Here is a 14137-nt window from a genome sequence, read left to right on the forward strand (position 1 = left end):
GGGGTCGGCCTCTTCTCTCTTGTCATTAGTGATAGGACCAGAGGGAATGGCTTCAAGCTACGGCAGGGGAGATTCAGGCTGGACATGAGGAAGTATTACTTTTCAGAAAGGGTGGTCAGGCACTGGAACGGACTGCCCAGGGAGGTGGTGGAGTCACCGAGCCTGGGGGTGTTCAAGGAAAGACTGGATGTTGTGTTGAGGGACATGGTTTAGTGGGAGCTATTGGGAATAGGTGAACGGTTGGACTGGATGATCTTGAAGGTCTTTTCCAACCTTGGTGATTCTATGATTCTATGATTCTATATCAAACAGAGAATAAGTGTCTGTGTGCAAAGCATTTTTGTCTGTGATGGACCTTAGGAAACTATAGGGCAAATTCTCTGCTGATGTAATTAGCACAACAATGCTGTTAAACTCCATGGACCTGTACCAGTTTAGATGCACAGGAGATTTGACCCCATTACTTTACTTAGTGACACTTAGAGTAATTTCAAATTGTCAAGTCTGCATTGCTGTACTACAACAAGTAACACCCTTAATCTCTCTTAATAAAATTTCCTCCTAAAAATATTGTGCAAGCAATTTCTTTTTTTTTTTATGATTAAACTAAACCATAAAAAAGTAGATAATCTTTTGACTGTTTTCCCAAGCAGATGTGAGACAATGCACCCTCCTTTCCAAGATCAGTATTTGAGTAAGGAGGGCAGAACTTGAATGGGGCAGGACATTGTTGTAGGCACATACATAATTACATCTCCATTTCTAGTGCTGCTGTCAGGAGCAGAGGGGATGGAGGAAGATACCTTAATAACACACGGTTGGTGTCAGCATTATTTGATTCCACCTCCTTTGGTAATTGTAATTCCTACAATAACTTTCCTGCAGTTGTTCTTAGAAATGTTCCATAGCAGTTATGAGACAGCTTATAAAATATTCCCTAGCTTTGGCAGTCATCATTTTAAAATAGTAAATTCTATGGATGAGGTACTTAATCAGTGAGAGGGCTAAGGCCTGTGTCCAGAAGAATGTGGTCAGGGGAAGTCAGAGTTTTTGAGAGCTGATTCTTTGCCTGTTTCATTCAGAGCCCATGAAGGTGCTCTGGGGAACAAATGTGGATTTTGCTCTGGCTCAGGGGAGGTCCATTGTCATGAAATGACATATGAGGGTTATGCATCTAAGTACCAAACTCTCACACTTCCATACTGAGCAGCATTTCACAGCCTGGAGATAAACAGGCTAAAATAACAGTTGTATTTTCTCTCTGTCTCTGCTTGCTGGGCTGCTAAATTGCCTTTGTCTATTCCTACCTGAGTCATCTTCCAGGTCTATCTGTCCTGTAAATCAGGTATGGTACTTTCCATCAGATATCACTTTTACTTGAAATACTCAGCACTGCATTCTTTAAAAATTATCGCAAATAATTGCCAAAAGGTGGCAGCTACATTATCCCAACAAATGCACATTATGAATGGTCTCCTTTTTAAGCCTAGAATTCCTTTAAACATGCCTGTTGGGTTTTGAGTACCTGCAGTTAAATGGTGTTGCTTTTGGCAGGGCTTGGTGAGCAAATGAGGCATAATCTCTCTGATCTCAGTAGTCTGGTCAGCCAGCCATGACATTCTCAGTGTCTTTTCTTTCTACACCCTGTCTGAACAGAGCCATAGCCCAGGCAGCTCTCAGTGGGGTTGCCAAAGATTATGGTGTGCAGTGAAGCAGCAGATGGTAGGACAGAGGAAAATATGCAGTCCCAATCCCTGAGTTCATGTCGGGTTCAGGGTTAAATTTCAGTGATTTCCATCCCTATTCCTTGGGGCACTCTGAATTGCCCTTTGGGAGGCCAGCTCCTCAGTGTGCGCTTGGGAGCCATATGAAATTCTGTTTTATACAGTTTTGAAACTGGGTTCTAGACCGCAGCTGGAAATTTAAGAAGGTTGTGCTTTGGCCACAGAAGTTAGGTTTCCTCACCATCCAAAGACATAAGCGATGAGGTCAATATGAACACATCCTGAAAACTACAGAGAGGGAAGAACATTGCAAACCTGATTAGCTCAAAAATTGTGTAATGAGTGAATGAAGGGTGCCTCCAGAGAACTAATTCATGCTTGTGCCTTTGTAATCTGATAGAGCACACACTCCCCCCCGTCTGCCCCCAAGTCCCTTCTTCCTTATTCCTTGCACAAAACGAATCGTGCTTGCTTGAATGACTGCATGTTTGATAATTGCGAAGCAGAGTGCAAGAAAGGATTTCTTTGACAACAAATATACTCAGTGCTCCATCCATGGAATATGCTCTTCAATCTGTGCACTAAAAATGACTCTGTTTTGACTTATTCAGGATGCTTCTCTCTGATTCTTTCACAAGTATCAAGATACTTAGCTTTGTTACTTAGCTTTGTGAAGTTCCCGTAAATTATTTGTTTTTCTTTAATCCAGTGATTAACTAAGAACCTAGTGAATTGGTGAGTACCTTTTCTGAATTGGCCAAAGAAGCTCAAGTATAAATCCTTTTTTCCATAGCAGCATTAATTAAACTGAACAGTGAATCCATCTTTTCCTATGGTTCTTTACCTTCGCTGAGCTTCAGATTTTGTTAGAACTTCTGCCTCATTCCTCTCGAGTTTTTGCTCCCACATCAAATCCATTCCTCTGCATAGGGAGCAATCTTGCGGGGGGAAAAAATACAACATCTCATTAATCTAGAGATATGTAATGAAACTGTATCACTGTGCATTCAGTAATAACACTGGCACAGGGAGCCCCAACTTCAGTGCTAGAATTTACAGCTTTCTTCCTGAACGAGCACAGAGCGTGTGTATGTACATGTGTGAACTTCAGAGACCATGCACAGCTACCTATGTGGATGCTAAAGCTATGTGAAAGGTCCCACTAATAATACAAAGCCAGGAAATTCAGAATTGGGCTAACTTTCTGTCCTGGTTTCACCCCATTGTGCTTAAGTATTGTAAGCATCTCAGAACAGCAGGTGATCTGACTGCCTCTTCTGTTCCTAGAGGAAGTCTAAACTAACTTAAATGGGAAATATCACAAAAACAGGATAACAATGAATTTTGAGAAACTACAAAGGAAGAAGTGTTCTTAAAATACTGATATTAAAACAGTAGTGAACGTGAAAAGTTGAGCTGTGCGGAATGGACATTTTGTTTAGATGTTCTTTTTTGCCATTTAATTACTTTCCAAATGTTTTGTACAGTTAATTTCTGCTTTGCTTCAGAGTTTCGTGTGAAAGTGTTGGTAGTAATTGGACATACTTATGGTAGAATGTGTAAGTTTGGATTTTTCTTTGTAAACTTAAGAAATCTGACTTCAGCGAGACTGCAGCAATTCATCTTAGTAGAAAACTGGCTGTCTGTATATGTAGCTGCATATTTATCTTTATTTAATTCAGGTATTAATTACACTAAACAAACATCATTCCCACTTGGAAAGAATGCAAGTATGGGATTCAGTTTCAGTGACAATGTCAGAAAAAGAGAATGTTCATTGAAATGCATGTATGTTTTATACAACTGCTATAATTTTACTGGATTCCTGTGTTCAAGGGATTTTTTTTCTCAGTAAATACAGTGTCTATTTATTCACCACACTGCCTTTTTCACTTTAAAATGAAAATGAGCTTCATTCCCGGCATTTGTCCCAGAGGGGGTTTGCTTGCAACCAGCAGCTTTTATGCAACCTCCTGTGGGAGAGCTGCCCCCCTGCCTAGCCACGTTTTCAGAGCAGGGTTGGGTGTGGAAGCACCCTTGCTTAACTCCATGGTCCCCCGAGAGTGATTGTGGCCTGCTCTGACATAAGGACGTAACTTTTTATGGCACGTTAAGGCAACTGGCAGCAGCTACAGCTAGGTGAAATAATGTTTTTATTGGCTCTCTGAATACAGGAGGTCAACACAGCTTGGCCAAACATGCCCAAGTTTTTCGGGAACAGAAGGGCCGTGCTGTCTTTGTTGGCTTTCACTCTTCCCGAAATCTCATCAACTTGTCTCTGCACTTCCTTTTCACTCTCACCCTGTTAAGTTTGCAGGTTTTCTTTAAGGTTTTGGGTGTTCTTTCTGCATAATTACTTTGAAGTGCATTTCAAGGAGATTCGTTGTTAAAATACTGCTTTTGAAGATTGTCATTTTGGTTTTATCCAAGACCATGACTTCTCGTGTTGTTCTGCTCTGTTCTCAGCACCCTACTTGTTCCTGTGTAGAAACAGAGCTGAGGAAATTGAGACAGCTGGGGCAGATAGAGTGAGCTGAAAGCACCGAGAGCCTTTCTGGTATTGCTAGTAGCACATGAGATTGACTGCACACTGCCTATCACATCTTGAAGAGTATTTTGGATTCATGTGCCAGAGCCATCTGTTCACTTGTTTAGTCTGTTTTGAGGCTGAAAGCTTATCTGTAGTTGGAGCAACAACTCATCCTCATAATGGCAATGGCAGACAATCAGTTGATTTACAGAGGGAATTCTTGGGATCATCAGCAATGTGAGAGATGTACTTCTCATAGCACCCAAGCTGAGAATCCAATTACTCATAACACAGAAGATGGAAGGAAATGTAGTGCCTTGCATTTTATGTGCCCTGTTCTAGTACTAGAAAAAACTGTGCTTCCTGTATTTGCAGCAGCCGAGATTTCTCTTTCTCCTCCTCTCCAGCGCTCCCTAGTCCCTTGTTACTCCTTAGTGAGCTCTTTGCCTCTAGATCCTTCCAACTCTCCAGTGATAAGAGTTCAAGCATTTCAGGGCCCTGTCTTGGCTGCTCCAGGACTCCTGGAGCAAAGGGTGGTTTATGACAACTGAGATGCATTTACTAAATAATGTACTAAGGGCTTCCCATGGGGTGCCTTGAAGATTAGCACTGTCACAAAGCTGTTCAGAAGATAGCTCTTAAGAAAGAAAGAAAGGTTGAACAATTGAGCTCAAAAAGGAAGTACATGGATTTAGGAACACCTCGATTTTATGTAAGAAAGAAGATACATAAGTACTGGCTCAGCAAAGTTGTATGCCACTGTGACTGGTTTTAAGGCTAGCTCTTATTACAGTCTCTTTTGTCTTTAGCAGAAGTGCATGAAAGATGAAATTAAATGAAATGACATGTTTTACACTTGAAAATTTGCACATTAAAAATTGGCACTAATGAGGTTGTATAGAAGGACACAGAAGACCTGTGCAAAGTCTTGATCATACAGTGACCTACCACAAACTAATGTCCTCACCACCTGGAGAGACTGAGGGACCAACCAGGCGTAGTCCCTCAAAGGTCAGAAGGTCTGAGAAACTCTATTAGTCAGTCATGTGTCACCAGGTAAGATGAAAAGCCTTGCTTGCTTGTTCTCAAGGGAGTGCTAGAGTGAAGGCTGAATGTCTCAGCTCGAGCCATCAAACAGCTCTTTTCTTGATGTGCTACTAGTTGCTGGGACACAGACGTCCAAACTTCTCTAGTTATTTAACAAGCTGAGTTAGAACCAGCTTTTGTGCTCGTTGCCTTAGACTGCATGATATTTCTACTTTGTACAAATGCCAGATTTTTCTTTTGATTGCAACCATTTCTTGCTATTGCAGCCCTAGATCAGCAAAGCATATGCTTAACTCCAATTGTTTACGCATACCTAAACAATATAAAGAGGCTGTGCTGATGGGCAGGCGCATTTGTGCTAACCCACAGCTCGTGCATGCAAGAACTCATCTAACTGCAGCATCATATATTAGTGCTTTAATTCAAAGATATCTCATGTGCAATTTAAAAAAGACATCTTAAGTGAGTGTTGAACAAATCAGAGTGGCTAAATACTTTTGCTTTTGTTTCAAAAAACAGGGTATAGGAACTGTGTTTAAGAAATCAAAGGGAATAGTTTGGAGCAAAAGGTTAAGTTTTCTGTAAGCGAAACACTGCTCTGTTTATGTAAGTGCCATTAAGAGCATAAACTTGGGAACAGGAATAACACTTTTACATATTGTTTTCAGTATTAATGTTTGGTTTTTCCTTTATAAGAATCTTTGATGCCTCACCTTTTCCTGTTCAGTGTACAGTTCCTGAAGGGAAAATATTTTAATTTAAGAAAAATTATATAGAGGAAATATACTAAAATAACAGTTCTGTGTCCAGCTATTATTGCAGGTTTGTCGGCATGTCCTTTTAACAAGACTGTCAGATAGATCCAGTGTGTGTATTTAGTCCTGAATAAGATCGTTTTTAATGTGAAATCTAATAGCAGCAGTCTATCAGTCTTAACAGACTGACTGTTAATTAAATGTTTATGGGTTTGTTGTTATTGGTTTTTTTGCAGCGACATTAGAGAACTGCTGCTGTATATTCATTGAAATCATCCTGTCATTGTTCTGTACAGAGGTGGAAATGTGTATCTATTTGTATGCAAAACAGTTGTGAGAGATTTTAAAGCTGTGCTGACAAATCCCAGTGTGGATGGTTAGCTGCACTAAATCACTGAGGAATGTAGATTGCTGTGGTGAGACCTAGTGGCAAACAGCACTTCTGATTCCTAGTTTTCATGGCCACTGGTACATCTGTTGCCCCATTTCCATGCCTCTCTGTTACAGTGCTGCTAGTTGTCCCTTCAGGTAGGCTTCTTGCTATCTTTCTTCCCCCCAGGAAAAAGGAAAGTCATCTTTCTACATTCCCTCCCCATTTCTGTACTTTGGCATTCGTCACAAAGTGTCTCCCACTCTCACTTTCCCCTCCAATTAGGAAAACTGTTGATTTCAGTTGCCTCTGTGCCAAGTTCACATGAACTGCTGTTGCGCTCATCAATCCAAATGTCTTCAGTATGCTCTTGTGTTGGAAGAACAGGGTGTACGCCATGCCATTATTTTGTCACCCTCCTGCTGCTGATTCATCTTACCTGTGCATGTTTACCTGTCTGCTTCAATCTTCTATAAGCATGCTAAAAAAAAAAAAAAAAAAAAAGTGCACTTGCCATTGTGAAAGGGCTTCTAGTTGAAAAAAAGACAGTGCAAATGGGAAATAGGGCCAAACAGATTTTTTTTCCTAAATGTGCATACCTTGCTTTTGGCATTGGAATGTTAAAATTGTCTATCGAAATGTTATTAAAGTGGATGTCTTTGTTATTTAATTGAATGAGTACCATTTTATTGAAGTAACACATTTTAATGGAATACTAAATTGGAATCCTTTGATAAGGAGGAAGAATTTTCTCTCGTGTTATTGTACAGTTGCTTTCAATTTGCAATCTGTTAATTTTATTGTTACGTGATTAATTCCAGGGGGACAGATAAAAAATACCTTGTAGAAAGAGGCCTATTGATAATTAAATTATAAGCAAATATAAGATAAGTAAATTATTCTTACCTATTCAGAGATCCACATGTTTATTGGAAGATAGTTAGCATTACATAAACTGAAAATGTGTCAGATACTCTACTCTTTATATATGTATTATAAATACAAGAAACCTACTATTATAAGATATTACTACAGTTTTAAGGGATGGAGAAGGAGATTAGAGACATTATGATGAAGCATATTTCCAGCTATGCCATATAGGATTAAAGTGTAAGGATTAAAGCACTGTATCTCACGTTTCAGGAAATAAAATGACTTATTACTCAGGTCAGGAAGATGTTTCCCATGCAGTACATGACTTTACTATGAGTTACTTATGAATCATTTTGCCCTCATTTCACATATATTTCGTTTTGCAGAAATCTGATTGTGGACTTCTGGCAAGCTCATCCCAACGTAGCCATATTCAAGTGTGAAATTAGTAGGATAGTATGCAGATCTGGAAAGGAAAAAATCACCATTAGAATTGATGTTTCCTTTGTTTCCAAACAGGGATGTTTCTAATTTGTGTATTTTTTATTATGAGAAGAACAACTTGCTATTGTAAAATGAGAGGTGATTAACAATTCAAAGGCTTTTGTTTGTGTCTAACATGTATTAAGCAGCTGCTTTATCAGTTGTTTCAATTAAGATACAGTTGAAAATTCCATTTAAATCTCTCAAACTGGAAGCTTCAAAGATCTGTAACTTGATTTTTTGTCTGGCTTACATTAACATAACTCCACTGACTTTGGAGTTTTTGTGCTGATTTTCATCAGCATAAGCTAATGGAGACTCTGGATTTCTTTCCCCAGAAAAAGTGGGAAAACTTCTAATAGAATGGAAATTATGAGCAGCATGGATTTTTAGGCAATCAAGTTATTTTAATTATCTCATTAAGTGTATCATTTACAACATGTATGCTAAAAGATATATGCTCCCCTGGGTTAGAAGCACTGGGTACACAATGTTTGAACATGTTGGACTTCCACTAGAATTTATGACAGAACTGTAGAATCTGAGAGGGGTGAAAAATCCCCCTTTTCTTGTGCCAGCATTTTTAAAGACAGAAAACTTTTTGTCATATTTCATGCAAAACAGAAAAAGTTGTTATGGAAACTCAAATAGAACAGTACTGCATCTCAGCTGATTAAAGTTGCTGTTGAACAATATTAGATTGTCTGTTATCTGTGATGTGAATTAAGATGGATATTTCTTCAGTGAGATATAACTACTTTTATAGAGGGACAACAATCTTTCTAAGACCATTATTCACCATGTGTTGACTTTCATCTGTGGCTTTGAGAGATTGGAAAATAATGGTTGTGGAAAAACAAACAAAAACAGTTTCTATAACAGAAGCTCATCACACTGCTTCGTCTGTTTCGTTACTTGCTACAAACCCATGAATCTTGATAAAAACACCAATTTGCTGATAATGCAGGAAGGGCTGATGAAAACAGTGGGGTGCACTGTTTTTTTCTCTCAGGGTATCCAACTTTGAAACTGTAGGTATATTGAGAGTGTACAACCTAAAGCATTGATTTTATGTGTTTTTCCAGTTTTTGAAACCATGTGTTTGCCAGGTATATGCAGCATCCTTCTCAGAGGGATGAGCTGCCCTGAACCAGGTGGCCAAGCAGGCAACAGGCCTGGATCGCAGAGCTCAAGCTATTGGTTTGTACTTCCTATTGCAATATTGTTCCTGTAATCATTTTCTGTCTGGGTATGTGTTGTACAGATCAGGTCTTCCTAATGAGGATTCCTTGTTTAGAATGGTGACTAAGGTAAACAGAGTTATAAATCAGACCTTATGGTTTATGTTGGAATGCTGATGATCTCAGAGGGAGGGCTTGGGTTTTCAAAACAAATCTGAACTAATGCCTAGGGCTGAAAGTGCTGTTAAAATCATGAAAATTCAGGTTTAAGGCCTTTTTTTAAAATGTAAACTCTTGAAAGGCAGTCCTCAACCAAGGAACTGCTGAAATGTGAGGGCTTGCCAAAGAAACTCTTGCCGTGTCTGTCCAGACCTCTGCTGTTGACACTATAGTATTTCCAGCACTGTTGGTAGTAACATGAAGGCACATCATTTGGCCCATAGTGGTTTGAAAGTGTTGGCTGCCTAGATAACTAGAATCATAGAATCATAGAATCGCAAGGTTGGAAACGACCTGCAAGATCATCTAGTCCAACCACCCTCCCATTCCTATTAGTACCACAAGCACTAAACCATATCTCTTAGCTCCTCATCCAGGCGCCTTTTGAACACCACCAGGGACGGCGAATCCACCACCTCCCTGGGCAGCCATTGCAGTGCCTGACCACCCTCTGAGAGAAAAAGTTTCTCCGAATGTCCAACCTAAACCTCCTCTGGTACAACTTCTGGCCGTTTCCTCGGGTCCTACTATTTGCCTGGGAGAAGAGGCCAGACCCTTTTACATCACAGCCTCCCTTCAGGAAGTTGTAGAGTGCAGTGATGTCTCCCCTGAGCCTCCTCTTCTCCAGACTGAACAATCCCAGCTCCCTCAGCCGCTCCTCATAACACTTGTGCTCCAGGATAACTAGGATATATATAGTATATCCTATAGTATATATAGGATATAACTAGGATAAATATAGTATATCCTATAGTATATCCTATAACTAGGATAGGTACACAAGACAGTCAGTGCATGCATAGCCCTTCTGATGGAGTAAGAATGACTCTTGGTCTTTAGGACAGTGTAGGATAGTGAGCTCCCTGAACAACACCACCCTCACATATTATGAATAAGTGAGTAAGTCAAAACGCATTGTGCATTTAATAGAGATTCATCACTCCACATTCATTCCACTAGGTGTGAGCAGAAAGGTATGTTTTCCAAAGTCTGTCAGAGCTGAAGAAGCAGTACAAAGCTAGGAGACAAATGTAGGACTCTGACCTCTCTCTCTTCCCTACCAGCCAAAGCTGGTTTTCATGCAATATGGTGATGCTGGTAGCATGAAGAATGTAGGCCTTACACAGCTGCAATAGCTAATGGCCTTGTAGCTGATGTACCCTCTAGACCTGATGAAATTCAACCTTAAGGATGGAGTGTTTGACATAGCAGCAGCTCTGCTGATACTCTTACCTGTACTAGCTTTCCATTCTGTGGAGGAAAACGTTTGCGTAGTTTCAATATTAAAATTAAATCTTCAATATCTCCTGAGGAAGAGAGATGTTAATACAAAGATTTGTCTTCAGTTATATAAAGCTAACTGTAGAAATCCACATAGATCTTTCAATAGAATCATTCCCAAACCATTCCCATCTTGCCAAAGGAAGACTTTATAGCCTGATTGCAAACCCCTAGGAGAGGGCTTTTTGGTGGAAATGCTAACACAGCCTTAACTGTTTTGTATGACTCCAGTGGACGTTGGCTAAATTTCTAGTTATAACATGCATTTAATGGCATGTGATCAAACATGAAATGTAATAGGATATTTTAAGATACTGTGTTTGAAGAGAATCGGTATTTAAACTTAGTTTATGAACCATGTCATTTAAGTGCTCTTGGAATGTGCCATTCAGTCCTTGGTTATATAAGAAAAGTTCTGATCACGTTTTACAAAATGAACAGTAGAATAATTTTCTTCTACAACTTCAGTGCTGAAGCATTTCCAAGAACCTTTGGTAGAGTCTTGGTGGTAAATAAAGGTTTTCATTCATCACTCTGGTGCTCTTCAATTTGCGCATTTGGAGGTATATTCTGGCTTTTCTTTTAAGATCTTTAAAGGCAGTTTCTCTCCAGTTATTGGTGACTGCTTTGTGCCAGATGAATCTTTTTCCCTTTGCAATATTTTTCACACTTTCATACATTTCAAGTTAAGTTGATTGTATCATCCTCACACACACTCGTTACCTGTTATGCTTCTTTTTTGTACTAAGAAAGTATAAAAAATGGAAACTGATGTTCATTATTTGTGGAGGTTGACAGTGAAACTCGCTCTAATGCAGATGATGATTAGAACTCTCACTGCTTTTACTGCAAATGGGAATGAAGTGTTGAAAGCTGCTGGTTTGCTTGTTAATCAGTTGCAGCCTGGAACATAAGACCATGTACTTCACCCATTGAAAAATCTCTCTTCCAATTGTTATTCACAGAATAATAATAAAAACTGAAATTATGTCATTGCAGAAGGTTTAGAATTTCAGAGCTCTCCTGAATATGTTTATGTGATGGATTGAATCTGTGTTATATAAATTAGTAATAATCTGTATAAAGATTACTCTGACAACTTAAAATAAAATAAAATAAAATAAAATCATTAGAGAAGTGCCAGTCAGGCTAACCGGAGAGATTCTCTCACCCAGAATTCCACTCCCACCGCAAGCCTGTCGAACCAGGAACTGAGGAAACGCGCTTTGCTTTCAGAAATTGAAATAGCAGAATTGTAGTGCTGGTCCTGTGGTTTGCATTGGTTTGTCTTTGGCGTAATTGTGTTTGTCCTGCTGAGAAGAATGGCCTAGGCTTTTATCTTGCCAATTTGGCCAATTTTTGAGAAACGTTGATTTAATAAAGACTCCCAAGTATATTTTTATTAGTGAACTTTTGCAAATCACTCTTATTTTGTAAAATTTCTTTTTATATAAGTGCTTTTTTTTTTTTCCAAGGAATGTGGAAATTATATTATTTTAATCCTTCAAAAAACAAGCACAAAACTGTGATATATTCTAAGTATCTGATGACAGTGATTGAATTGACAGTCTTGACAACTGACAAAATTAAAATTCTGTATTAACCCTATGATAAGCTCTGAATTATTTACCTGTGTCGTTTAATATTGTGCTTAAAAGTGCACTTTTTTTAAAATTTGTTTGACAATGAAGTGATACAAAAGGAACTGTAATGCTGTAGACATGAAAGCAACAATTCTCATTATGTAGTAATTCTGCAGCAGCCTAACAGTTGTTTGACAATAAATAGAAAATATTCAAATGCACATTTCAAATGTTCTGTAATGAAAAAACTACCATACGTGCCTTAAATGTACAAGCTACACTACTTTATGCTTTTAAAATTTGTTACGAGCATTTTACAAGTTTCCCTAACTTTCCTGCTCTCCAGTTGGATGTGGTATCATCTGTCATCACTCAATCATATTTTTTTAGCTATTAAAAAGGCATGTAATTTTAATTTTTGTGGCCCATTAGTATTCAGATGCCATTGGCCTTGTTTAGCCTATATTCATCATCTACATTTAAGTTTCTCTGCTTTTCAGGAAACTGCTGACTGAATTCTAGAACAACAGCAGTTATAATCTAAAAATGAGAATACAAATTTAATTAAAAGCAAGTATTTTTTAAAACAAATCAGTTTCAGTCATGAGCATAAATGGGCACATTTTTCCGATGAAATATAGCGAACAAAATACTGAAGTCTGATAAAATATAATGTACAACCTTCAGTTGAAAAAGGTAAAATCACAGTTTTATAATGTCAATGAAAATCAGGAAGAGAGAATCCCAAATTATTAGAAATACAGAGTATGTTTAACCTTCACTGTTTTTTAATATGCTTTTTGAAAAAATTAATAAGCTAATATGTTTAGATGCCTTTAAAAGATAAAACGGAAGAAATTAAATGGCAACAAAAAAACCCAAGGGTGGCCTAAGATGTCTGTCTTCTTTATGTAACCTTTTGCATTTTGTGTTTAAGTACTGACATTCCAGATGATTTTCTTTGGCTTTATGCCTGGACTGAACACTGAGGCAGCAAATTAGGAATGCTTAGAAGTCCCACAAAGAAAGATGTTTGCTGTGAAAGTGAAGCTAATGTGACACTTGCACTGGAAGCTTCTCAGCCTGCTCAAACAATAAATGATGGCATGGGACTAGGTGGTATGGGAGGAATGAATGAAGAATGAAGGAGAATGAAATGAGCAGAGCTGCTAGGTGTTTCACAGTAGCCAATCTGCCACTGTGACTATGTGATGCTGATGCTCCCTTTTATTTCTATTCCAGGAGCTAATTTTGTTACTCGAAAAATTAGCCGATCAGTGGCAAAGATTCACCTCGGACAGATGGATTCTTTCAGCCTGGGCAATCTGGATGCTAAGAGAGACTGGGGCCATGCCAGGGACTACGTTGAGGTAAGCTGTGGGCCAGATGCCTTGTTCTGAATCATCTTTGTGGGGAGGATAACTCTTATTGCTGTAACTTCACTTCGTGAGCCACAGAGGACTTACAGGATTTTTTTGCCTATGAAGACTTGCTAACTTTGTGTTGTTCTTGATTTCAGACTAGGGAGTTTAGTAGCGTAAGTCTACCCCAGGCATGACCTGAACAGAAAAATAAATCTTTGGGTTTACATTCCTTTACTGAATTTCATGGGGGAAGGGACCAACAATAACCTGGTTCTATTTTGGAGCATTTCTTCTACTGTTTTCACAATTTGTATGACCAATATTAAGACTACAGCAATATGCAAACTGACCTGAAGTCACAGATTGGATGGATTGGTGGAGGGGGTTGGTGGCCTTTATTATATATAATGTGGGAAGAATGATGTTGATACTAATGATCAAAAGCGATATTAATGATCAAAATGATCTGGTTATACCTAAAAAAGAAGCATCGCAACGTAGTTGTGATCTCAGTTCTGCCATGTGTGCCTGCATCCAGCCTTTTAAGTGTTTTCGTAGTCAGGAGTTGTTTCTAATTTTATTCTGTGCATCTACTTAAGCAGACAAACAAACAATACCCCTGTATTGTATGACAAGGAGACATGAATGACCGTGTAGGAAATATTGTTTTTTTCCCCAGGAGGCTTTTGTCCCCATTTTGGTGCTTAAAGATTTCCTGTGGTCATTG

The 14137-nt window shown here is 38.7% G+C and overlaps 1 protein-coding gene across 1 annotated transcript in view; it reads left to right on the forward strand.

Annotated features, from left to right (window-relative positions):
• The window catches only part of GMDS (GDP-mannose 4,6-dehydratase), a 390054-nt gene that overhangs the window by 156374 nt on the left and 219543 nt on the right, over positions 1 to 14137 (forward strand). Inside the window, exon 7 of the mRNA XM_042840103.1 lies at positions 13289 to 13416. Coding sequence (XP_042696037.1) covers positions 13289 to 13416 — 128 coding nt within the window. The remainder of the gene's footprint in view (positions 1 to 13288; positions 13417 to 14137) is intronic.

Source organism: Centrocercus urophasianus, unplaced genomic scaffold (assembly GCF_019232065.1).
Source record: "Centrocercus urophasianus isolate 14NV4802_14NV808 unplaced genomic scaffold, USGS_Curo_1.0 seq_11, whole genome shotgun sequence".
NCBI lineage: Eukaryota > Metazoa > Chordata > Aves > Galliformes > Phasianidae > Centrocercus > Centrocercus urophasianus.